This window comes from Bubalus bubalis, chromosome 18, assembly GCF_019923935.1.
Source record: "Bubalus bubalis isolate 160015118507 breed Murrah chromosome 18, NDDB_SH_1, whole genome shotgun sequence".
Taxonomy (NCBI): Eukaryota; Metazoa; Chordata; class Mammalia; order Artiodactyla; family Bovidae; genus Bubalus; species Bubalus bubalis.
In genome coordinates, this window is record NC_059174.1 from 57,883,364 (window position 1) to 57,909,754 (window position 26,391).

Sequence of the window (26,391 nt, forward strand, 5' to 3'; positions counted from 1 at the left end):
GGCCTGTCGTCTCCACTTAGATCCTCGTGACTCAATGATGAAGAAACTTGAAAAGGCTCCATTGTGGTCATAGAGAGACAATTCCTTTTATTTCAGTAAATTTAAGTGCATATACATGTGTGCATGAATGCACAGGTGTGCAAGCCTGTGGTTTTTATAAAATACATATCATTATGTCTATATAAGTTATATGGTATTGAGTTGTGAAATTATATTTTATATATTTTTCATTGTCTTAAAATTTTTCCACACAGTGACATTCATGAGTTAAATAAGAGTAATTAATGTATTTCTGCATGTGTGCGTGATGACATTTTATGCGATTCTAGGTTGTTAGCCTTGAAATTGTTTCAAGTTTGCTCAAGAAACTCTCTGTCAATGTACCTTTGGTGATTTTATATGACTTAAGTTTTTTACGTTTAATTCTAGAACCTAAACACCTGGGTTTATATGCTTGCTCTACCATCTTTAGCTGTTTGACCTGAGGCAGATTTCTTAGAATGTCTGTGACACAACTGTCGCTGCCTTCAGATGTATGGGACTAGATCTTTTTATTTTAAAAAATTTGTTTTTAATTATTTTATATTGGAGTATAGTTTAATAGCAGTGTTGTGTTAGCTTCAGGTATACAGCAAAGTGATTCAGTTACACGTACACATGTGTCTATTCTTTTCCCATTTAGCTTATTTCAGAGTATTCAGCAGAGTTGCTTGTGCTATGCAATAGGTCCTTGTTGTTTATCTATTGTATACATAGTAGTGTGTATCGGAGAAGGCAATGGCACCCCACTCCAGTACTCTTGCCTGGAAAATCCCATGGACGGAGGAGCCTGGTAGGCTGCAGTCCATGGGGTCGCTCGGAATCAAACATGATTGAGCGACTTCACTTTCACTTTTCACTTTCATGCATTGGAGAAGGAAATGGCAACCCACTCCATTATTCTTACCTGGAGAATCCCAGGGATGGAGCAGCCTGGTGGGCTGCCATCTATGGGGTCGCACAGAGTTGGACACAACTGAAGCAACTTAGCAGCAGTGTGTATACACACCCAGTTCCGCCCCCTGCTCATGCTACATTTTCCCTTTGGTAACTGTAAGCTTGTTTTCTATGTCTGTGAGTCTGTTTCTGTTTTGTTTTTCATTTATTTACTTCCTTATCTATTTATTTTGATATTTGAATTTTATTGGAGGATAGTTGATATACAATATTGTGTTAGTTTTGGGTGTGCAGAAAATTGAGTCAGTTATACATACACAAATATCCATTGTTTTTAGATTCTTTTCAGATCTTTTTAAATTTGCTATTATGTTGTTATACAAGTTAGGACATGCAAAGCATTTAGAGGAATGCATAGCACCTGAGAAGTGTTGAAACGCTTTATGAGATCCCTGTTGCTGTCATCACAGTTTCTTTAAAGTCACTATAGACACTGTCATCTCTAAAGATTTCATTGCTGCTCTAGTTCCTCTTAAAATTGAATATTACTTGGTGTGTGGAACATACTGTCTCACATTTCTATACAGATAATCCTGTGTCGATTGTGTGTGTGTGTTTCTTGTATTGTCCACAAAAATGGGAAATATATACTGATTTAGAGGCTGTTGTAACCTCTTGTGGAAAAGTATAATAAACCAAAATCAGAGACACATAACTTGCTCAAAAGTACCTTCAGTGAATCTGTAACCACACTCACTTTAGTCAAAATCAATCCTTACACCTCTTTCCTTTTCTCATTTTGTGTAAAAATAAGACTTTCCTGGTGGGCCCGTTGGTGAAATGTGTTTTCGTTTCAGGGACGATTGACATTCAAAGATGTGGCCATTGAATTCACTCCTGAGGAGTGGGAATGCCTGGACCTTGCTCAGAGGGCCTTGTACAGAGAAGTGATGGTGGAGACCCTCAGAAACCTGCTCTCTGTGGGTGAGGATCACTTCCCTCCAGAAGTTGGAATCTGCCCATGGGTAGCTCTGCATTTTCCCTCCTGTAACTCTTGAGGGTGCCTGCATTGCCTGACTGAGCTCAGAGCCCTGTTGACTCAGACATGAAAAGCTTCCTAATGCAGCAGGACTTTGAACTTGTCCTTTCTTCTTATGAGCTTCCCATTGCATGGTCGAGGGTGATTCCAGAGCTCAAATATGCATCAAACCTTATAACAAATAAAAAATATCCAGTTCCCTCTTTTCTACCCCTGAGCTTTTGATTCAGAAATTCTTGGAAGACAGCTAGGTATCTGCATATTATATACTATGCCCTATGCATTCAAAATCAGGCAGCCAGTGGATGAATTTTTGGATTGTGGCAGGGGGAAGCTGTGTTGTGTGGCATGCAGGAACTTGGTTCTCCAACCAGGAATCAAACCCAGGCCCCCAGCATTGGGAGTTGAAAATTAACCACTGAACCACCAGGGAAGTCCCATGTAATGGTTTTTTAGCTTTATTGAGGTATAGTCAAAGAAAGTTATAGTATAATTAAACTGTAAAACACAGTGACTTGATATACATGTACATTGTGAATAGGTTTCCATGAAGTTACTTAACACATAAATTACCTCACATGTTACTTTTATTTTTTGTTTGGTGAAAACGCTTAAGTTCTACTCTCTCAGCACATTTCAGTTTTATAGTATTAATATTATTCACTGTCATCGTCATGTTATATGTGAAATCCTCAGAGCTTGTTCATCTTATGATGGAAATTGTGAGCCCTTTTATCAACCCCTCCTCATTTCTGTCACCCCCAGTCCCTGACAGCAGTTATTCTAGTCTGTGTTTCTTGGCCTGGTTTCTTCCCTTTTCATCACACTCCCTATCTTTTACATCTCTTCCTTTTGGCCCCATGTCATACAGTTAAGAAAGGACAGTATCATACTACTTGCTAAGTCAGTTTCTCTTTTCTTCCCGGGTCAATGTTTTATGTGCCCAAGTACGTTTATCTTCCCACAAATTGGCACGTACAAACACTGCCCACATGCCCTTTGCTCCCTACCCTCCAGTCTTCTTTTTTTTTTTTAATTCTCTCTATTAATTTACGTGTATTTAATTTACAATGTTGTGTTAATTTCTGCTGCTCAGCAGAGTGATTCAGTTATACAGCTATATACATTCTTTTTCATGTTCTTTTCTGTTATGGTTTATCACTGTTTACTGATCTTCACTATAACCTATAGATAATGATTTTTCAGGATGTATTTAACAGTATAACCGACTCACACCATTTGTTCATGTGGCAGAATGGCCATTCTAAGTGAATATGGTTTTAGAAGTGGCATTCAGAGAATTATTTTATTTTTATAACATTTTATTAAATTCTTCCTCATTTCCACAGGGCAGATACGGTTTTCCAATTCTAAAGTGCCATTTACTTATATTACTCACTAATTAAATTTGTTGTGGCTTATTTACCATTAGAGTACTATGCTTTAGCATTATTACTATACATTAAATATATAGTAAACATATATAATATTGGCTTCCCTGGTGGCTCAGATAGTAAAGAATCTTCTTGCAATGCAGGAGACCTGAGTTCAATCCCTGAGTGGGGAAGATCCCCTGGAGAAGGGAATGGTTACCCATTCCAGTGTTCTTGCCTGGAGAGCAGTAAGATTGTTACTGTGTAATATTGTTCTTTCTTCAAATATGAAGCAGCCATGTTTTCTGTGAAGTAATATGTGGGTTTAGGTCATGATGCCAAAATACCCTTGTCAGGACTAACGTAAGTTTGCATGCTGAGGTTTTCAGCCATTGATTATTTAAAGTAGGCTTCCCTAAAATTAATTTGAATTACATATAATCACCCTTTTTTTTTTCTTTCACTTTTTAAAATTATGGTAGAAGTCACAGAACATAAACCACACTATCTTAACCATGTTTAACTGTGCAGTTCAAGCTTCCCAGGTGGCACTAGTGGTCAAGAACCGGGCTGCCAATGCAGAAGAAGTAAGAGAGCTTTGATCCCTGGGTTGGGAACATCCCCTGGAGGAGGGCATGGCAACACACCGAGTATTCTTGCCTGAAAAATCCCATAGACAGAGGAGCCTGGTGGGTTATAGTCCCCAGGGTCACAAAGAGTCAGACACGACTGAAGTGACTTAGCATGCATGCACACAACTATGCAGTTCAGTGGCACTAAGTACATTCATATCATTGTGTAACTCTCACCATCATCCATCTCCCAAATTTTTCACTTTCCTAAAGTGAAACTCTGTCTACATTAGACATTAAGTCCCCACTCCCCCTCCCCACACCTCCTGCCCCCCACACACCTCATCCCTGGCATCTTACTGGGGACTCTGTAACTGGAAAGAGTTTCTGACTCTGTAACTTTGACTATTTGACTCATAAAAGTAGAATCAAACAATATTTGTGTGCACCTCCTGCCAATATTCCTGGTGTGTTCCCAAAAAGGAAAGATCGTGGTTGCACCATTTCTTATTGGTGTGTTCCCAAAAAGGAAAGATCAGGGTTGCACCATTTCTTATCTGTCCAAAGCATGTAGTCCTTTCAGTATAATACCATGTTCTTCCATGTGAAATATTTCTTTCCCAGCTATAATTAACAGGAGACATGTGATTCTGTTTGTCTTGCAGATACCTCTCCTAAACGTGTGTTGAAGGGATCAACACCAAAACAGAGCAGTCACACAGGAGGGATCCTGCAGACAATGTTGTTGGAAAGACACAAAAGCCATGACACCAAGGACCATGGCTGTCAGAAAATCCAGAAAAACGTTTACCCACGGGAAAGTGACAAAAGTAATCAGAAGGGGGTGCCTGCCACCCATCCAAAAAATCTCACTTGTCGAGACGAAGGAAACGAGCCAATTGAAAGCAGGCTGGCACTAAGCTTTCCATCATATCTGACTGGACTGCCTGTCTTCCCAGCCGAAGGGCAGTTTTATGTGTGTCATCAGGTTGAGAAGGCTGACAACACAGGAGCCTCCTTTTCAGTACTTCCAAGAATTGTTCCTCCTGTCCAAATCAACGTTTCTAATGGATATGGCATCAGTTTCTGGCATTCTCCACTACTCATACAAGACCAGAAAGCACACGTTCGGGAAGACCCTTACAGATGCAACCATGATGACAAAGTAGTTCATGACGGCTCCCGGCGCCCCAGCCATCAGGTGACCCATGGAGGGGTGAGGCCTCACATGTGTAACCTGTGTGGCAAAGCCTTTCATCAGAACTCACATCTCACAAGACATCAAAGAATCCACACGAGAGGGAAGCATCACAAGTGTGAAGAGTGTGGTAAGGGCTTCAGTTACAGTTCACACCTTGTACGCCACCGCAGAATCCATACCGGAGAGAGACCTTACCAGTGCAACGAGTGTGACAAAGCCTTCAGTGTGCTTTCAAGTCTTATTTATCACCAGGTTGTCCACACTAGAGAGAAACCTTACAAATGTAATGAATGCGACAAAGTCTTCAGTCAGAGTTCAAGCCTTACCAATCATCGCAGAATCCATACTGGAGAGAAACCCTACAAATGTGATCAGTGTGGCAAAGCCTTTAACCAGAGCTCGCATCTCACCAGACATCAGGTCATGCACACCGGAGAGAAGCCTTACAAGTGTGATGAGTGTGGCAAGGTCTTCACTCAGAACTCCAGCCTCGTAAGTCACCGGAGAATTCACACTGGGGAGAAACCCTACCAATGTAACGAGTGTGGCAAAGCATTTGGTGTGTATTCGAGTCTGACTTATCATCAGGTAACCCACACTAGAGAGAAACCTTACAAATGCAATGAATGTGGCAAGGTCTTCAGTCAGAGTTCAAGCCTTCCTAGTCATCGCAGAATTCATACCGGAGAGAAACCCTACAAATGTGATCAGTGTGGCAAATCCTTTATTCACTGTTCAAACTTCAATAGACATAAGAAAATCCACACTGGAGAGAAACCTTACAAATGTGACGAGTGTGGCAAGGTCTTTACTCAAAACTCAAGCCTCGTGAGTCATCGGAGAATTCATGCTAGGGAGTAACCTGACCAATGTGATGAGTGTCACAAAGTGCTTATTGTAAGTTCTAGCATAAATTGACACCAGAGAGTCCATACTAAAGAGAAATTATATCAATATAACATATAGGACAGAGGACTTATACAGATTCATAGCTCACTAGACATCCAGAATCATACACCTTTGATGAAGCCACAAAAATGTAATGTGTGTATAAAAATCAAAACTAAAGAACATCATGACATTCCTATTGGAGAGCAGCCTTACAAATGGAATGAATATGGGAAGGTTTCTTATTAAGCATTCATGCCTTTGATGTCCTGAGAGTATTTAAACTAGGGAGAAACCAGACAGACTTACTGAGTATGGAAAAGCCTTTCAGCAACAGTATGCCATCAGAATTCACCAAAGAATTCATTAATGGAAAGAAACCTTACAAACATAATGAATATTTTAAATTTCTTCATGACTTTTCATAACAATCTGCCTCAGAGCATTCACATGAGGAATGACTAAGTCTCAAATTTAATCTGAAGTATTTCAGACTGCAGAAAAAAATATGTTCAAACTTAGATAGGTCCTGAGGATATTATCCTATGGTTTTTTTTTCTGAATCTCTTACAATGTAAAGTATGACGGTTTTACCTCTCATGTTTAAAGCTATGACCAATTTTAAACTAATATTTGTACAAGTGTGAAGTTTTGGTGGAGCTTCTTTCATATTTTTTTTCTCTAGTATGGGAAATCAGTTGCTAGGGTATAATTTTTCAAATTCTTTGTCCATCCGGTTTCCTTGGTACCTTGTCAGACTCAGTTGGAAGTACTTGTGTAGGGGCTGTTTCTGGGTTTTCTGTTTTGTTTCTTTGACTTGTATGTCTTACTCCACAGACATCACAGTCTTGATTACTTTTTACCATGTTAGAAGTCTTGAATGAGAGTGACTCCAAACAATTTATTCTTCTTCAGATGTTTTTGCTATTCTAGTTCTTTCCATGTAAGTTTTAGAAAAATCCTTTTTGTTTCTACAAAATACCTTGATAGAAAATGTCTTATCAGTTTGCAATCATTTGACAGCGTTTCTGTGTTATGCCTTCCAATAAATGGCTGTTGTATGTCTTTATTTGTCTGTTCTTTGGTTTCTTTCACCAGTATTTTATAAATATCAGCATCAAAATCCTGTCAACACTTTGTTTAGCACATTTCTATACTTTTTGAATAATTGGACATGTTATTTTTAATTTGTCTCCATGTGTTAATTGCTACTATATAGAAATACAGATTGTATATAAATATAGAAATACACTATGCAGTTACAGGAGAAGGCAATGGCAACCCACTCCAGTACTCTTGCCTGGAAAGTCCCATGAACGGAGGAACCTGGTAGGCTGCAGTCCATGGGGTTGCACAGAGTCGGACACGACTGAAGCGACTTAGCAGCAGCAGAAATACAGTAGATTTTTGAATGTTGATCTTGTATCCTCAGAATTGACTAATCTCACTTATTCTAGAGATTTTTGTAGATTCTTTGGACTTGTATATCTGTAATCATTTCAGTAGTTTCCTAGTGCATCTTGCCGACAAAAATTCAGTTATCAAGAAGAAAAGGGAATTTATTTGAGCCAAACTGCAGATTATAATCCAGGAAGTAGATTCTCAAAAAGCTCTGACAACTGTTCCAACTGTTCAAGGTACAGTCACAAACATTTTTGAGACAAAGGATTGTACGATAAAATGACATATTTTAAAAAATTGTTTTAGCATTTTATTTTTGACTGCTCTGGATTTTCATTGCTGCACAAAGGCTTTTCTCTAGTTGCAGGCTTCTCATTGTGGTGGCTTCTCTTGTTGTGGAGCACAGGCTGTAGGGCACGTGGGCTCCAGTAGTTGTGGCTTAGTTTACCCTGTGGTATGTGGGACCTTCCCGGACCAGGAATTGAACCCATGTCCTTTACATTGGCAGGTGGATTCTTAACCTCTGGACCACCAGGGAAGCCCAGACCTACTGATATTTTACATGAAGTTCACCAAGGATACATGGTCCAGGTAAGTACATTCAAAGTGAATAGCAGGTCACCAGGACCTCATAGAATTTGGAAAAGACAACATTCTTTTAAGAAGTTAAATTGCTAGTTCCAAAAGAAAGGGAGAATATTAGTCCTTTTCTGTTGGTTGGGCAGGCACGGCCATCCCTGAGGAACTGTGGTTCATGTGTAACACAGGTGCACACTGTACATTAGGGAGGGAGGAGGAGGCCCAAACAATATTTAATGTTTAAATTTTTTCTTGTCTTAAAATACACATTGTATTTCATCAGGCTGTAAGAAATTACCACAAACTAAGTGGATTAAAACAAATTGTCTTCCAGTTCAGGTCAGAAGTCTAAAGTGAGTATCTTAACAGAACTTGGAGAAATTTGTTTCCTTGCTGTTTCCAAGTTCTGGGGACTGCTTACATGCTTTGCCACTTCAAAATAAGCCAGGTCCCATCTTTTTTTTTTTTTTTTTAATTGCTTTTGGCCTCACTGTGTAGCATCTGGGATCTTAGTTCCCCAACCATGGATTGAACCTGTGCTCTCTGCAGAGAAAGTAAGGAGTCTCAACCACTGAACCTCCAGGGAATTCATATATATGAGTTAATATACACACACATACACATTATATATACATATATATGTTACACAAGCTTGAATATATTGTTTATTGTTGAAACTCCTTTAAATTTTTTGGCTCCTCAAATCTAGTGATCACAAATAAGGGTATATTCTAATCTTTGTGTATGATTGAGAAATTGTCCATTTCTCCCACTTTTTTATTCTTCTGCTTTGTTCCCTTGGATCTTTGCCTAAAGAAAAATCCATATAAACGAAAAGGCCATACACCGCACCCCGTTTGTGTATGTTAGTTGCTCATGTCTGACTCTTTGCGGCCCCATGGACTGTAGCTCGCCAGGTTCCTCTGTCCGTGGGTTTCTATAAGCAAGAATACTGGAGAGGGTTGGGATTCCCTTCTTCAGGGGATCTTCCCAATCGAGGGATGAACCCTGGTCTCATGCTTTGCAGACAGATCTCTTCACCATCTGAGCCCCCAACCCTGCTCCTCTGCTTTTCTAGAAATAGTAAAGATTCCACCATAGATATATTTCCTCAGTGGAGGACAGGAGGAACAATGCCGGGCTGTTTCAAGGTTCACGTGAAATGGTAGCTATTAAGCATTTGGAACACTGCCTGGCACAAAGTAGGAGCTCAGTGATCACTGTTTAGTAACTAAGCAGTGTCTGGCTCTTTTGTAACCCCATGGATTGTAGCCCACCAGGCTCCTCTGTCCATGGGATTTCCCAGGCAAGAATACTGGAGTGGTTTGCCATTTCCTTCTCCGGGGGATCTTCCTGACCCAGGGATTGAACCCTCAACTCCTGCATTGGTGGGTGCATTCTTTACCACTGAGCTACCAGGGAAGCCTGATAGAGGATGTGGAAGTTGAAACTGACTCCTCTCTTCCCTCAAACTTACTGAGGTAGCATTTAACAAAATATTTCAGCCTCTAAATATCCCAACATCCAATTGATATTTTTATTCTTTTTAATATTTATTTGGCTGCACCACATCTTAATTGTGGCACACAGTATCTTCAGTCTTTGTTGTGGGATTTTTAGTTGTGGCATGTGGGATCTAGTTCCCTGAGCAGGGGTTGAGCCTGGGCCCCTGTGTTGGGAGCACAGAGTCTTACCACTGGACCACCAGGGAAGTCTCTCCAGTTAGTATTTTTGCTTGTTAATTTCCATCTTAAAAATATTCTACAATGAGATGCCACCTCATATCCATTCAGATGACTATTATCTAAAAAACAAAAACCATAAAATATTAATAACAAGTGTTAGCAAGGATGTAGTAAAACTAAACCTTAATCACTGCTGGTTGGAATGTGAAATGGTACAACTAATATGGAAATCTCATGGCAGTTCCTCAAAAAATTCAACACAGAATTAACATATGATCCAAAAATTCTGCTACTGGGTGTATACCCCAAAGAACTAAAAGAAGACTCAGAAAGAAATTTGTACAAGCATGTTCACAGCAACATTATTTACTGTAGCCAAGAGGTGGACACAACCAAGTGTCCATTGGCACACAAAAGAAACCCAATGTGGTCAACAGTAAAATACCGTGTATGTGTGCTCAGTCATGTCCAACTTTTTGCAACCCAGTGAATTGTGGCCCTCCAGGCTCCTCTGTCCATTGGATTTCCCAGGCAAAAATACTGGAGTGGGTTACCATTTCCTTCTCCAGGAGATCTTCCTGACCCAGGGAAAAACCTGCCCTTCAGTGCAGCGTCTGACACGTTATTCCCCCATCCAGATCCATCCTAGGTATGTAAATCAAAACCGAAGGCTCTTTCTTTCCATAAACTCTTCTCACATTTCACTGCCTCCTGAATTGTAGGGAAATTTTTATTAGATTGAAATACACATACTCAGAGAAACTTTATATTATCTTCAAATAATCACAGGCCACACTTTTTACAACAGATTCCTTGTCTCTGAAGTCTTACATTGAAACAGCTCATGAAAATGAAACTAATGACATTTTACTTAGTAAATAACTAGTTCAATGGCTTCAATATATTTTATTTTTTGTATATGTTACTTAGACTTTTTTTTTTTTTGCTTAATTTTTTATATTGGAGTATAGTTAATTTACAATGTGTTAGTTTCAGGTGTACAGCAAAGTAACTCAGTTATACATATGTCCATTCTTTTTCAGATTCTTTTCCCATAGAGCTTATTACAGAACATTGAGTTCCCTGTGCTATACAGTAGGTCCTTGTTGATTATCTATTTCATATATAGTAGTGTGTATATGTTAATCCCAAACTTAATTTATCCTCTCCACCACATTTCCCCTTTGGTAACCATAAGTTTTTTCTTGACATCTGTGAGTCTGTTTCTCTTCTGTAAATAAGTTCATTTGTATCATTTTTTAAAGAATCCACATATAATTGATACATGATATTTGTCTTTCTCTGAGTTAACTTTACTTTGTATGATAATCTCTAGGTCCCTCCATATTGCTGTAATGGCATTATTTTGTTCTTTTTCATGACTGAGTAGTATTCCATTGTACTACATCTTTATCCATTCCTCTGTTGGACATTTAGGTTGCCCTGTGTCCTGGCTGTTATAAACAGTGCTGCTGTGAACATGGGGACATATGTATCTTTTCAGATTATGGTTTTTTCCAGATACATGCCTAGGAGTGGACTTGCTAGATCATATGGCAGTTCTATTTTTAGTTTTTTTAAGGAACCTCCATACCGGTTTCCATAGTGGTTGTATCAACCAATAGATTTTAACTTCTGAAGACAGTCTGCTGCTCACCACTCTGTGATGTGACAGCTCATTGTGGGGCTGGACACAGCAAAAACGGAATGAATAAAGGATTTTACACTGTGAATACAAGTGGAAAATTTAGAGCCTTCTGACCTGATTAGGGACTGGGTTATTCCTTCTGCAGCAGGCAGAGCAGAGCCTGGATACACAGGTGTCTGGACTCATGAGAAGAAAGGGACTGATAGTGGGGAAACATGAACGTGTTAGTGAGGAGATGTTAATCAGCCACCAACTGGGATGATTGGAAACCAACATAAAAGTCACAAAAATGGTGCAGAGCATGTAGAAAGATAGAAAGGTGCTCACCAGTGCAAGGATTCTTTGGGCAGCTCTGATCTCAGGTAGGGATCTGACTGAACGGTTGTTCCTAGGAATGTGGCGGACTTGCTGGTGATGTCTGTACAGGGTGAAAACCATGTATCCACTGGCCAGGGTCATGAGTCCAAAAGACAGAGTGCTAGGAGGGCTTAAGAAAGCTGCCAGTAGTGTGGATGTTATTGTATCAAGACGAGTAATAGAGCAGTATCCCACATCTTTTTGCTTTGTGGTGTTCATGCTGCTCCATTTCCCAGACACATACGTGAACACAAATATATTTACAAGCAAGTGCAAAATCCAGCACAGGTAAAGAGTGAAGCCGGCGTACTTGGGAGCTTTTCCTTTAAGACTTGTCCATGTGGAGTTCCTGGGGCTGATCATGATGGCCTGTAAGACACTTACGAGACATGTGGTGCTGAAAGACACCCCCGCAGCCACCCTGTGAACATAGAAAACGAGTTTGCATCCAGGGTCACCGAGGAAATGTCTCAACCCAAAGGCTGCCACCATCTGGGGAAGTCCTTTAGAAAGGAGGGCCAAGATGTTGGCGAAGATCAGGTGCCTGAGAGTGAAATCAAGGGGTTTTAACCTGTGTCCCCTGAGGTGAATGGTGACATTCTGATAAAGAAACAAGAAATTCCCTAAGATGCCAACTACAGTCTGTGATAAGATGACGACCCCTACTGCAAGATCCCTGGAGGCCACTCTGCCACCTCCCAGACTCCAGGGTTCGTGTTCAGAGTAAGCTGACATTGCAGGAGTATGTGAGCTTTGTGTTACTTGGTGACGTGGCAATTGAAATCCTCTATGCTTCACTCAGGCTTCCCAGGTGGCTCAGTAGTAAAAAATTCGCCTGCCAAGCAGGAGACCCAGCTTCGATCCCTGAGTCAGGAAGATCCCCTGGAATAGGAAATGGCAACCCACCCCAATATTCTTGCCTGGGAAATCCCATGGAAGGGGAGTCTTGCGGCCTACAGGACTTAGCGATTAAACAACAGTTCTTCATTCAGCAATACTCATTCATAGTTTCCATTAACAACTGGTTGCATAAGTGGTATTGTTTTGTATGTAACAACATCGACTCTTCAACTCGGAGATGTTATTCTTTTTCAGAGGAGGAGCACCTAAGTACAGATTGTAAGAACCATGCGAACTCGCAGCCCCCTAGGTGACCGTGTGAGAAATGGAACCTGTGTTTTCTAGCTGCAGACAAGCCTCTTCACCACAATCCTACATGAAGAAAGGATGTCAGTTTTACTCTTTGTGTCCTCAAAACCTGTACTTTTTTTTTTTTTACTGATGTCCTTTGCCATTCTTTTTATCTTCATTAATAATTGTTATGGTAGCAATTTTATAATTATGTCTATAAGTTTATTTTTTTATAGGCCAGTGTTGCCTATGAATAAATATTTAAAATGAAAATCAGACGATAAAGCACCGACTACCATAAAACCCTGTAAGAATGATTATCCCAGACGAAGTGTTGGGTTTATAGGGGCAAGAATGGCTTAATATGACGTAACAGAGATGCATTTGTCCTTATTCCAAGAACAAGCATAAAGTGAGAGTAACCACCAAAATCTTTGTACTATAATATGATGGGCTAAACTCTAGGCTTTGAAACAGATATGAGACAAAACACTGTAAAAGAGAGACTAAATTATTATTGATTACATAGGGCATAGTTGATTAATAATGAAAGGATTAAATGAAACTCTGTGAGGAACAATGTAATAATTATTGAAATAGACTCATATACAAGCATTTCAAATGACATGCAGGAGGCAGGGAAACAAGTGTGAATAAATTTAAATTGTAGATTTGGTATGAATTTATGACATTAAAAGTTATTCTTTTTCTCCCCCAGACCCTGTGGCATGTTCGATCTTAGTTCCCTGACCAGAGCTAGAACCTGTGCCCCCTTCTTTGAAAGCACAGAGTCCTAACCACTGGACAACTAGGGAAATCCCTAAAAACATTTAACAGAGAAGTATCAGGAGAACACATCTGAAGCTTCAAACTGTCGAGATCATTTTGCTCTGAAACCCACAATGTTTTTTCTGAAATAGTCTTTGATTAATTTCTTTTTTTGGGGGTGGAGGGGTGGGTTAAGTGTGATCTCTCATTGGTTTTCCAATTTTCTACACAAAAATCCACAAGAAAGACTGCTAAGGTGGATAATAATGAGTCTTTGCTGATGACTTCCACTTGCTCTAAGAGCAAAGGGAAAAAATTCTACACAAGACTGAGTTTATCTTTCTGACGCAGGCAAGACGCGTAGGTGGGTCTTGAGAAAAGCCAGAGGGGAAAACTCTGGGGCCGCCTCCTTGGAACCAGGAGGGGAGCCTGAAGGCACAAGGACTGAGGTATGCGTCTCAAACCGATCTAGGATACCAAGGAGCTGAACTGGGACTCTCCCTTCCTCTGGAAATGTGACTGAAGTAAGCTCCCTCGTCCTTTGTGCTCCTGGAAAATGGGGAGCGGTCGGGCCCATTGGCCCATTAACCAAGAGACTATACGCCCTACCACGGCAGTAAGGTGCTTTGAAATCCCCTGCGAATCTGCGCCCAGAAAACAAAAGGGTCTGCGAGGGAGAGGGGAGGGGCGAGGATAGGAGGGGAGAGGGGCAGTGGGAGCCAGGGAACATATGCCCTGGGAAGAGAGGACTAGCGGAGAAGAGGGCAGAGAAGGGCAGGAGGAGGGATGGGGCGTGTGGGTGTCCAGCCTCTGGAAGAACAAAGCAGGAGAGAACAAAGCAGAAAAAAACCACGCCTACCAGTGGCTGTTGGCTGCAGGGCGCCCTAAGCCCAGCATCTCCCAGGCAGCCCTAGATTGTCAGTCTTGGCCTAATTTAAAGAGGGTTTCTCCATAATCAGAGCACAGGGAGTTTCTGTTTGGGTGTTTTTTTTAAATCCACATGGAAATAAAATTACTGCATCCATTTGAAACAGATGATGTGCTCAGCTTAAGAGGGAAAAAAGATCTTTTTGTTGTAGCATTAAAGAAGAATTAACCAATAAGACAACTTTACCAGCCAAACTAAGAGTTTTGAAAATTGTTCTGGGCAGAGGTCAGTTTACATGTGATTTGTGGGAAGGTGCTGTGAAATCCCCTGTGAAATCCCTGGTCAAGAATGCCTCTTAATGGAAGGTTGCTGCTGGTCACTGGGAGCAGACATCCCAGGGAATGGTTTCAGTGCTTTTCTAAGTATAGGAAGATGCAAGGACCCAGGTTCATGAAAACATTTCTCCTGGAAATATCTCCATCTCTGAAGGCCAGTTCTGCCAGTTTTCCCAGAATAGAGTGCACTTCATCCTCTCAGGGCAGCTGTAGGTCAGTGACTGCGGTGACTGACGTGGTTCTTGTAGAATTGGCTGGTGGGCAACATTCTTTATTTTTACAGTCCCTTCTCTTTCGGTCTTAATTTCAAGGTTTGGGAGGCATTTGTGACCAATTTGTCCCCCAGTGCTAGGAGCTGGGAATGCTCATTCCTAGGTCCGCCAAGGATTTTGTTGGTGGGCTACTCAATGTGCCATCACTAGTCTAGACCCTGTAACAGTAGCCAAAGGTTTCTGGACCTTCTGTCTTGCTGGTCTGTTACAAGCCAGGAAATGATGGCCCTTGGTTATTTCTTTCCATATCTGGAGTCACACAACTACAGTCATTGATCTTAAAAAACTAGATATTTGGACAATGGTTTCAAGTTATCTAATCAATTTGCTCAGAGGCTAAGTGAGACATACATCTGGTATGCAGGAAACTATCATCTTGTGAAATAGGCAGAACACAGGCAGTGTAGCTAGTAACATTTATAAGGAAGGTGATGCATGTTTAAACTAAACTTCCCTTAAGTGTGTCCCATTATCTCCCTAGTTGTCTGACCAGTCTGTTCTGTACCAATTGTTATCTTTAAGGGAAATGATATAACATTATTGTACATAAGTTTTCACCAAAGATGCCTGCACGCACGAGGTGAATGGCCAGTCACCGTGGTCCCTCACAGGAGTGAGAAAGGAACCTTATGTTCCAAGGCAGTGGTTTTCAACCTTTTTGGCATCAGGGACGGGTTTCGTGGAAGACAGTGGTTTCCACAGACCTGGCGGAGAAGGTAGGGGGTGGAGATGGTTTCAGGATGATTCAAGTGCATTACATTTATTGTGCACTTTCTTTCTATTATTATTACATCAGCTCCACATCAGATCATCAGGCATTAGATCCCAGAGGTTGGGGAACCTTGTTCTAAAAAGTTACAAGGGGACTTTCCTGGTGGTACAGTGGATAAGACTCTGCAGTCTTAATGCAGGGGGCCCAGGTTCAATCCCTAGTCAGGGAGCTAGATCCCGCAGGCCACAACTTAAGTCCTAGCTCAGCCTAAATAAATATATAAAATATATATTTTAAAATATACTAGAGTAAAACAGCACTCATCCTCCTCAGGGTGGATTAAAAGGCATCAGGAGTTGATATATAGAGTCAGGAACTATCCATCTCTCTCCATGAGTTCAGCACATACTCCAGGAATTATTCCTGCATCCCAAGGACTCTGTACACTGGACCGCTTTCTACCTGGGAAAATCCTGTTTCTGAAATGAGCACCTCTCCAGATTCTTGATACACTCCTGCCCTTATGGGTGGGAGAGAGCTCAGAATAAAACAAAATATTCAGAATAAAAAAGAAGATACTCACCAGAGTCTTCTGGCTGCCAGGATGAGTGGGCTCGGTGCTAGATTCCCACAGCCAGTACATGTGAGAGGGAGACAGCCAGGCACTGAAATAAAACCTTGTGATGCTGTGACCTCACCTCCCCACAGAACTACAATTATTATTTCACCTGTAGCAGCAATGGCAGTACACACTAGGGGAGCTGAGAATGTTTTTAAGCCATTCATCCCAGTTCTTGAGTACTAAAAACAACATGTCTAGTGAGTATCTCCCAAAAGGCCATTAGGGTGTGTAAGAAGAGTCTTTTTCATGTCTGTGTCTCTGGAGCATTGACGATCCTACAGATAAAGATCAGGAAACCCTGAGGGCCGAGCCATGAGGGACTTCCAGCAAAGCAGGTCTCTCACGGCATCCTCTGCTGTTCTGAGAAGTTCTATTAAAGACTCTTGTTCTTTCCTCTTGCTCAGACCCCTCTCAAGCTTCCAGACCCCTTCTAAGTTATGGGAAGAGAAATGGGATGACACAAAAGAGACTGAGAAGGACTAGGGAATGGGGTAAAAGTGAAAGGAGAAATGATGTCAAGAATTGAAATATAAAAACATTAGATAGCCGGCCAGCAACAGATGACTGGGTAAAGATGATGCAGGAATACTACTCAGGCATAAAAAAGAATGACATTTGATATTTGCAGCAACATGGATATGAATGGACTTAGAAGGCATTGTGCTGAGTGGAATAAGAAAGACAAATACTATATGATATTGCTTATATGTAGAATGTAAAAAGTGTAACAGTGAATATAACAAAAAGGAAGCAAACTTAGAGATATAGAGAACAAGCTAGGGGTTACCAGTGGGGAGAGGGAAGGGGAGGGGCAAGATAGGAGTAGGGGAGTGAGAGGTACAAACTACTAGGTGTAAAATAAGCTACAAGGTCTATTGTACAACATGGGGAATACATTCAGTATGTTATAATAACTCTAAGTAGAATATAACCTTTAAAAATTGTGAATCACTATATTGTACACCTGAAACATATGGTACATCAGCTCTTCTATCCCAAAAAAATTAGATAGTATATTGTGTTTAAAATAAACACTTGAGACAAGACAGATAACCCATACAGCTGTTTTGCCAAAAGTTTTACTTTCATTTTCTTTTTTTATTTCCAATTTATTTTTATTTGGAGGATAATTGCCTTACAGTATTGTGTTGGTTTCTGCCATATATCAACATGAATTAGCCATAAGTATACATATGTCTGCTTCTGTTGAACCTCCCACCACATCCCACCCCTCTAGCTTGTCACAGAGCACCAGATTTGAGCTCCCTGCGTCATACAGCAAATTTCCACTGGCTATCTAATTTTACATATGGTAATGTATATGTTTCAATACTACTCTCTCAATTTGTTTTAGGTTCAAAGGATTTATTAACAGCAACAACAAAACCACTCATTACATGCAAATAAAGTTTCAATTGTTAATAGATTATTCAACTTAATTAATTTCAATATACAGTCATTAGAAGAAAAGTTAGAAACAAGAGAAGTAACAGCATATATATTACCAAGTTGGGCTGAACCTACATTCAGACTTGAACAGTGCTGGGAAGTTATGAATGACAGCAATCTAGAGTCCCAGTTGGGAAAGGGGTCCCAGGCAGTGTGTCCACCCCACAGGTGAGACTTCAAATTGCAGTTTGAGGGCTCCTACTTATAATTCCAGGCCACAAACTGGGATCATCAGTCTGTGTGCAAAAATGCAGCTCTGTGGAGGCTGGGTAGGAAGCTGGCCAGGCCCCCAGAGGCTCAAGAATTCCAAGACCTACTACCTTATCTAAAGCGCTGCCTGACTTGCTGTGCTTAGGGGCAGGCATGGAATCTGGGCAGTGTCTGAGCAGGTCAGGAGCAGGTCAGAAGCCTGCTCTCCTGCTACTGAACCCTGAACAAGACTTCCTTCATTTTCATTTCCTTAACAGCATGGTACGCACTAAATTAACTTGAGGTTTTCTGAAGCTGTGTGAGGAGCACGTAGAGAATAACAGCATAATTATAAATCATTTATGTACTATATCCTCAAAGAGGTGGACTATAATTCCCAACTCTTTTCAGTGTTGCCTGCATTAATTACTTGCTTTTAAACAGTATAGTCTGACTATAAATAAAATAGATGAACAAGGTCCTGCTGTATAGCACAGGGAGCTATATTCAATATCTTGTGTTAAAACATAATGAAAAGAATACAAAAAAAAAAGTACATGTATGTATAACTGAATCACTACTGTATAGCAAAGATTAACATTGTAAATCAACTATACTTCAATTTAAAAAACTAAATGCAGCTCTGCATTTTTTTCTCTGCTACCTTTGTGGAGAGAATTTCTTGGTCCAGAGGTTGGTTTTCATTTTTATTTTTTTTCTTTTTTCATGTTTTTAATTATTGAAATATAGTTAATTTACAGTGTTCTGTTAGGTTCAGGTGTATAGCACAGTGATTCAGTTTTACATATATATATTCACACCCTTGGGCTTCCCTTGTGGCTCAGCTGATAAAGAATCTGCCTGCAACGTGGGAGACCTGGGTTCGATCCCTGGGTTGGGAAGATCCCCTGGAGAAGGGAATGGATACCCACTCCAGTGTTCTGGCCTGGAGAATTCCATGGACTGCATTGTCCATGGGGTGCAAACAGTTGGACACAACTGAGCGACTTTCACTATTAACACCCTAATCTTGTCAACAACCCTACTGTTTTGAAACTCTGAAGAAGAAAGAAGACAGCAAGACTATTTCTGCTGATCTTTATCACATATCCTCCCCTGACTATATAAACTCTCCCTGCTCCCTGCTCACCAGGCACAGTTCTTGAGGTACTAGGCTACTGTATCCCCACTTTGTCTGGAAAAGTTATAAAGCTACTGTTTCTTCTCCTCCATAACTCTTGTCTCCACGTTTCAGTTTGGCCTTAGGGCCCCGAGAGCCAAGATTTTGGCATCAATATAACCTCTGGGTTCTTGTTCAATTTAAGAGCAACCCAGACCTCTGACTTGACTTAATGATTTACAGCAACATTCCTTCAACACGTACTGATGTCTCTAGGATGTGACAAGACCATACATAACACAGCCACATATAGACATGCAGGACCCTTCAGTATCATTCAGAGGTATATATGCCAAGGTTCTTGGGCCTTTGTTATTGTCTTATTATTATTAGTTTAATATTCCTAATGTTCCATCTTCAACTATAGCATGTGTATTTATCATTTTTGACTCTTGCCTGTTGTTACAGTTTATGGTGACAGCGTTGAAGCTTACTCCAGACCCTCTAATTGTGGAAAATAGCAAAGGTTAAAGATTTCAAGTTCCAGGAAACGGCTTACTGTCAAGACCCCATTATCACTGATTTAAGACTCCCACTTGGTCCCTTGTTTACCTGGGGAAAAGCCAGACACAGACTATCCAAAATTCCATTCTTTGGCCTGTCAGTGATTACCACTCCGCTGGCCCCGCCCACCGCGCCCCGAGGCCCCGCCTTCCCACCCGAGGTCCCCACGCAAGCCCCGCCCACCGCGCCCCAGGTCCCCACGCAGGCCCGATTCTCTCCACGACCCGCCCCCATACAGCCTCGCCCCGCCTAGGCCCCGCCCCCCAGGCCGCTCGCCCTTTTCTCTCCTGGTGCGCGCAGTTTCTCACACACCCGGAAGCTGAGAGCTGAGAGAGGTCTCGCTGCGCAGCGTGAGTTTCTGTCTTTTTAGTCAAATCTGAGCCTCGCAGTTTCCTTTCTTCTGTACCCGGGGTCTCAGGGTCGCTACAGACCATGAATCCCCTTGCCCGCCCCACGGCCCCCCAGCAAATTCAGGCGTCTCCCCAGGTACTTACCTTTCGGTTTAAAGTCGCTCTGGAGCTGGTTCCTGCCTTCGGTCCGCTTAGACGCTGCCTTTCGCACCCCTTTCCAGCTTAAAACCTTTCACTGACCTCACTGACCCCTCTCCCCCTCCTGCACCGCATAAAATTCCCTCCCATGAGGTGGATTTATTCGCACCACCCCCCCTAGCCTCGCCCCCTCGGCCCCTGAGGTCAGCTCCGGCCACCCCACTCTCGGAGAGGCCGCGTCCTCTCCCCGTCCTGAGACCCGCCCCCGCCCCCACCTCCCCCAGCCCCGCTGTCCTCGAGTCTCCTCAGGCCGGTCCTTCTGCCCGGCAGGCGTTCCCTTCATAGTGACCTTTCCTCTAAACCCATGTTGGCAGAGGTGACCTGGGTCAGCCATGTGACACCCATGGTCTTTGGTTCCAAATTCCACCCTCTGGAAAATAGGCTCTTGCGGGAGAGGGGACTTCTTATTCAGTCGCCATCCCTGTAAATAGTGGGCGAGGGGGCTCAGGAGAAGCAGAGACAGCGACTCCGAGAGAAATAGAAAGTTGAGAAAAGCATGAGGGAGAAGCGATGGCAATGAAGAGAATTGGTGGGGAACTTGGAAGAGACACCTTCATGAAAGAGAATAAGCCTTGAAGGTAGCGGGTGGGGAAAGAAGTTTAGAGAAAAGCAGGATCTCCGGAGAAATGAAGGTGAGCAGAATAGGAGAGGGGCCCTTGCTCAGCAGTAGCAGCGGGGAAACAGTGGTGAAGCGCGTCGTTCTGATGGGGCAGGCCAGAGGGTGAGACTTGGAGCCATGATGGTGCTGGGACAGAAGGAGACCTGAACGGAAATCTGCCCCCAAGGATGCGGGGCGGGACGGGAGGAGGGGGCGGTGAGGAGGGAGCGAGGGGAATGTTACAGGGGTAAGAGGGAGGGAGAGGAGAGGAAGCTCAGATGGGAGAAGAAAGAGGCGGAAATATTAATACTTAGAGATTTAGGACAGTCAGGTTGGGGAAAAAAGAGCAACAGAGAAGTACTGAGTGGCAGAGTGGGCAGGGCTGGTGTGAGAGGAGAAATAGAAGGGCAGTAACAGCCCAGAGCAGGGGAACAAAAGGACAGAGAGAGAGAGAGAGAGAGAGAGGAAAAAAAGAAATAGATAAACAGAATGACAGAGGGGAACGCGTATTAGTGAAGAAAGAGGAGTGACCTGGACCCATGTGAGTCGGTTGGATATGAATTTGGATATAAATGGATATAAACTATTGCTGTGATATCATGACTTTATAGTCTAATAAATTTAGAAGTTTGTATATATGATGAGAATTGCAAAATTCTACTCTCTAATGCTTGTGTTGTTTTAGATTTATTTTTACCAGAAGATAACTTCCATTTGCAATCCTTCAACCAGAGACATGGAATAAGGTGTGTGTGTATGTTTGGAGCAAGAGAAAATTGTCACTTCATGGTGCCTTTTTAAAGGAAAATTACAACTCCTTTTTCTGGTACTTTTTTTCATTGTTCTTTTTGTAGCTTGAACGAAATCTTATCATTCAATTTCTACTTTCCTATAAATAATAACTTCTGAATTGCTTTGCTGAAATTGCTGGGCATCCTGTAATCGGCTCATGTGATTTTCTAAATTTATATTCATAATATTTTCTGACTTTGACACCAGAATTGGGTAGGATATATATATATATATAAATTGTGTAGGCTATATATGTGTGCATATATAATGGTGTAGGCTAATATATATATGTATATATAAAATGGTGTAGGCTGTATATATCAGATCAGATCAGTCCCTCAGTTGTGTCCAACTCTTTTCGACCCCATGAATTGCAGCACGCCAGACCTCCCTGTCCATCACCAACTCCCGGAGTTCACTCAGACTCATGTCCATCGAGTCAGTGATGCCATCCAGCCATCTCATCCTCTGTCGTCCCCTTCTCCTCCTGCCCCCAATCCCTCCCAGCATCAGAGTCTTTTCCAATGAGTCAACTCTTCGCATGAGGTGGCCAAAGTACTGGAGTTTCAGCTTCAGCATCATTCCTTCCAAAGAAATCCCAGGGCTGATCTCCTTCAGAATGGACTGGTTGGATCTCCTTGCAGTCCAAGGGACTCTCAAGAATCTTCTCCAACACCATAGTTCAAAAGCATCAATTCTTCGGCGCTCAGCCTTCTTTACAGTTCAACTCGGACATCCATACATGACCACAGGAAAAACCATAGCCTTGACTAGACAGACCTTTGTTGGCAAAGTAATGTCTCTGCTTTTGAATATGCTGTCTAGGTTGGTCATAACTTTCCTTCCAAGGAGTAAGCGTCTTTTAATTTCATGGCTGCAGTCACCATCTGTAGTGATTTTGGAGCCCAGAAAAATAAAGTCTGACATGCTATATATATATGTATGTATATATAATTGTGTAGGCTATCAGTTCAGTTCAGTCACTCAGTCAGTCCGACTCTTTGCGACCCCATGGACGGCAGCACGCCAGGCTTCCCTATCTGTCACAAACTCCTGGAGCTTACTCAAACTAATGTCCATCAAATTGGTGATTCCATCCAACCATCTCATCCTCTGTTGTCCCCTTCTCCTCCTGCCTTCAATCTTTCCCAGCATCATAGTCTTTTTAATGAGTCAGTTCTTTGCATCAGGTGGCCAAAGTATTGGAGTTTCAGCTTCAGCATCAGTCCTTCCAATGAATATTCAGGACTGATTTCCTTTAGAATTGACTGGTTGGATTTTCTTGCAGTCCAAGACACTCTAAAGAGTTTTCTCCAACACCACAGTTCAAAAGCATCAATTCTTCTGTGCTCAGCTTTCTTTATAATCCAACTCTCACATCCACACATGACTACTGGAAAAACCATAGCTTTGACTAGACAGACCTTTGTCGGCAAGTAATGTCTCTGCATTTTAATATGCTGTCTAGGTTGGTCATAGCTTTTCTTCCAGGGAGCAAGCATCTTTTAATTTCATGGCTGCAGTCACCATCTACAGTGATTTTGGAGCCCCCCAAAATAAAGTCTGTCACTGTTTCCATTGTTTCCCCATCTATTTGCCATGAAGTGATGGGACCAAATGCCATGATCTTCGTTTTTTAATGTTGAGCTTTAGGCCAACTTTTTCACTCTCCTCTTGCACTTTCATCAAGAGGCTCTTGAGTTCTTCGCTTTCTGCCGTAAGGGTAGTGTCATCTGTGTATCTGAGGTTATTGATATTGCTCCTGGCAATCTTGATTCCAGTTTATGCTTCATATAGGCTAGCATTTCTCATGCTGTACTCTGTATATAAGTTAAATAAGTAGGGTGACAGTATACAGCCTTGACGTACTCCTTTTGCAATTTGGAACCAGTCTGTTGTTCCATGTCTGGTTCTAACTTGACCTGCATACAGGTTTCTCAGGAAGCAAGTGAGGTGATCTGGTGTTCCCATCTCTTTAAGAATTTTCCACAATTTGTTGTTATCTACACTGTCAGAGGCTTTGGCATAATCAATAAAGCAGAAGTAGATGTTTTTCTGGTATTCTCTTGCTTTGTCGATGATCCAAAGGATGTTGGTAATTTGACCTCTGGTTCCTCTGCCTTTTCTAAATCCAGCTTGAACATCTGAAAGTTCACAGTTCATACACTTTTGAAGCCTGGGGTTGGAGAATTTTGAGCATTACTTTGCTAGCATGTGAGATGAGTGCAATTGTGCAGTTTTGAACTTTCTTTGGCATTGCCTTTTGCCGGGAGCCAGCACAGGAGATCCCACCCATGACAAGGTCATGCGGAAGAGACCTGACAGGCAAGGCAGATCAGGACTCAAGGGACTTCCTTGACCTGCCTGAGCATCTACCCCAAAACCAAAGTCTGTCTGTCTACTGTTTACTGTATTATGTCTTTTACCAACTCTTCTGACATTAAGAGCTATCCCCGACCACCTTTCTCTGAAAAAAAAAAAAAAAAAAATCAACTTAGGGCTCTAGTTATAAGTCTCCTGGGTTTGAAAGGAGTATTTAAATTCTAACCTCTCTGTTAGCATTTTAGCTTGCTTGGCAGGTTTATCCATACCCTTGCAACTAACGTACATGATTGCTCACAACTCCCCAGCCATGAAAGGCACGGGAAGCCTAAGCATTCTAAAAGTCCTAATGAGCATAGAGCCCTTTGAAGGATGAAAAATTATTAGAATAGTACTGGTAAAGGGCTTCATTACTGGGCCAATGCTTGCTGCCAAGTTCCCATATCCATTATCCATTGTGCACCTGGGAGTGCATTAGTTAATGTAGTTGGAATGTAAGAAAAACAAGTAGTAGCCTTGGTATTAACCACATCAGACCTTTGAGCTAATAAGTTCTTTCTTTGTTGTGACCCACTACACCTTCACTCCCTGAGAATGTAACTTTATTTAGTACTTTCTGAGGCTGGGAGAAATAAAGAAAAAAACACTTTTAGGGAAAAGAAGTTTTCTGGCTGATCAACCTTTATCAGATAAGAGTCATGAAATGTTAACAGGCCACAGGGCCAGACATAACATAAGACCTTTGTTTATGAAAAGGTGTACAGAAAATGTCCTGGTTTTGATAAAGATAAAATTGATGGAATGTTGAGCTGACTCTGTATCTTTTACTTTGAGAAATGTGTAACTCAGAGTATAAAAGTTCCTTTTGAAAATAAAGTTGCGGATCCCACTTCACCAGAGCTCTGGTCTCTGTGTCTTTCTTTCTTTCTCTCTCTCTCTCTTCTTTTTCAGGCTGACTCCCTAGAGCACAGAGGCCCTCTGAGTTCACTTTTTTGCCCGGGCTTCTAAGACCCGATCGAGGGGGCGCTCTGCGTCTCCACCCAATTGAGAAGGCGCTCTGCGTCTTCGCCCTATCAAGAGGGCGCCTGAGGCCTCCATGAACAGAACAAGTCCCGTGTCAGGGGCTTTATTGGCTTTCTGTGTAAACCAAGGAATATCAGCCTCTTTCTCTCTCCCTTACTCTTTCTCTTTATTTTTTATTTTTATTTTTGACCCTGGACCACCAGGTCCCAGTCCATTATAAGGCCTGTGTCATCTCTCTCCAGTCCATTATAAGACCTGTGTCTCTCTCGCCGACGCCGTTCATCCTGAGAGTTCCCCTCGATCCTGCTGGGGCTGGACCCCGGCAGCCTTTCTTTGGGATTGGAATGAAAACTGACTTTTCCCAGTCCTGTGGCCACTGCTGAGTTTTCCAAATTTGCTGGCATATTGAGTGCAGCACTTTCACAACATCATCTTTTAGGATTTGAAATAGTTCAACTGGAATTCCATCACCACCACTAGCTTTGTTCATAGTGATGCTTCCTAAAGTCCACTTGACTTCATATTCCAGGATGTCTGGCTCTAAGTGAATGATCACACCATCATGATTATCTGGATCATGAAGATCTTTTTTGTATAGTTTTTCTGTGTATTCTTGCCACCTCTTTTTAATATCTTCTGCTTCTGTTAGGTCCATACCATTTCTGTCCTTTATGGAGCCCATCTTTGCATGAAATGTTCCCTTGGTATCTGTTGGGGATTTTTTTCCCAGGACTTGGAAGTGAAGAACTTGAAAGAAGGACACTTGGACAGTCTCTTGTAAGTACTGACAAGTTTATTTTTGTAGTCAAGCCTTTTTATAGAAGTAGGAACAAAGAGCTTAGAATATACAGCCAGCAGAGCGCGTACAGGGTTAACACCTAATCAGTAAAAGTATATTAAGGACAGCGCGCTCTAAGTGACCCATGTGCTTATCCCATAACCCGTTTTTTCAAGCAACATCTTTAATATTTATTATTAAATCTTGGCGCTGGGCATATCCAAAGGCAGGAGATGTTTTTTTGCCCAAGTACAGCAAGCTGGGGTATTTCTGGCCCTTTGCCATTTTCCCAAGGACTTCCTCCAACCGGCTATTTTGTACTGAGCTTCCCAACAGTATCTCTAATTTTCTTGAAGAGATCTCTAGTCTTTCCCATTCAATTGTTTTCCTCTGTTTCTTTGCATTGATCACTGAGGAAAGCTTTCTTATCTATCCTTGCTATTCTTTGGAACTCTGCATTCAAATGGATATATCTTTCTTTTTCTCCTTTTCATTTAGCTTCTCTTCTTTTCTCAGCTATTTGTAAGGCCTCCTCAAACAACCATTTTGCCTTTGTGCATTTCTTTTTCTTGGAGGTGGTCTTGAGCACTTCCTCCTGTACAATATCAGGAACCTCCCTCT

General features: G+C 41.8%; 1 protein-coding gene and 1 long non-coding RNA gene across 6 annotated transcripts in view; both read left to right on the top strand.

The window, feature by feature from the left end:
• LOC123327509 (zinc finger protein 160) overlaps nucleotides 1-26,391 on the top strand; it is a 71,014-nt gene that overhangs the window by 7,989 nt on the left and 36,634 nt on the right. Inside the window, exons 3-6 of one of the 5 annotated variants that reach the window (XR_006546085.2) lie at nucleotides 1,794-1,920; nucleotides 4,586-6,018; nucleotides 7,919-8,001; nucleotides 13,930-13,948. Coding sequence is in view for 1 of the 5 variants with exons in the window: in XM_025270211.3 (XP_025125996.3) it covers nucleotides 1,794-1,920; nucleotides 4,586-5,982 (1,524 nt within the window). In the remaining 4 variants the exon portion in view is untranslated. Of the gene's footprint in view, nucleotides 1-1,793; nucleotides 1,921-4,585; nucleotides 7,079-7,918; nucleotides 8,002-12,774; nucleotides 13,528-13,929; nucleotides 20,060-26,391 lie in introns of those variants that run through there. The other 4 variants (XR_003104814.3, XM_025270211.3, XR_006640189.1 and 1 more) reach the window with 4 other exon arrangements.
• On the top strand, nucleotides 20,203-22,079 carry LOC123465112. The gene is made up of 3 exons (XR_006640191.1): nucleotides 20,203-20,889; nucleotides 21,541-21,601; nucleotides 22,025-22,079. It is a non-coding gene; the product is annotated as an uncharacterized LOC123465112 (long non-coding RNA).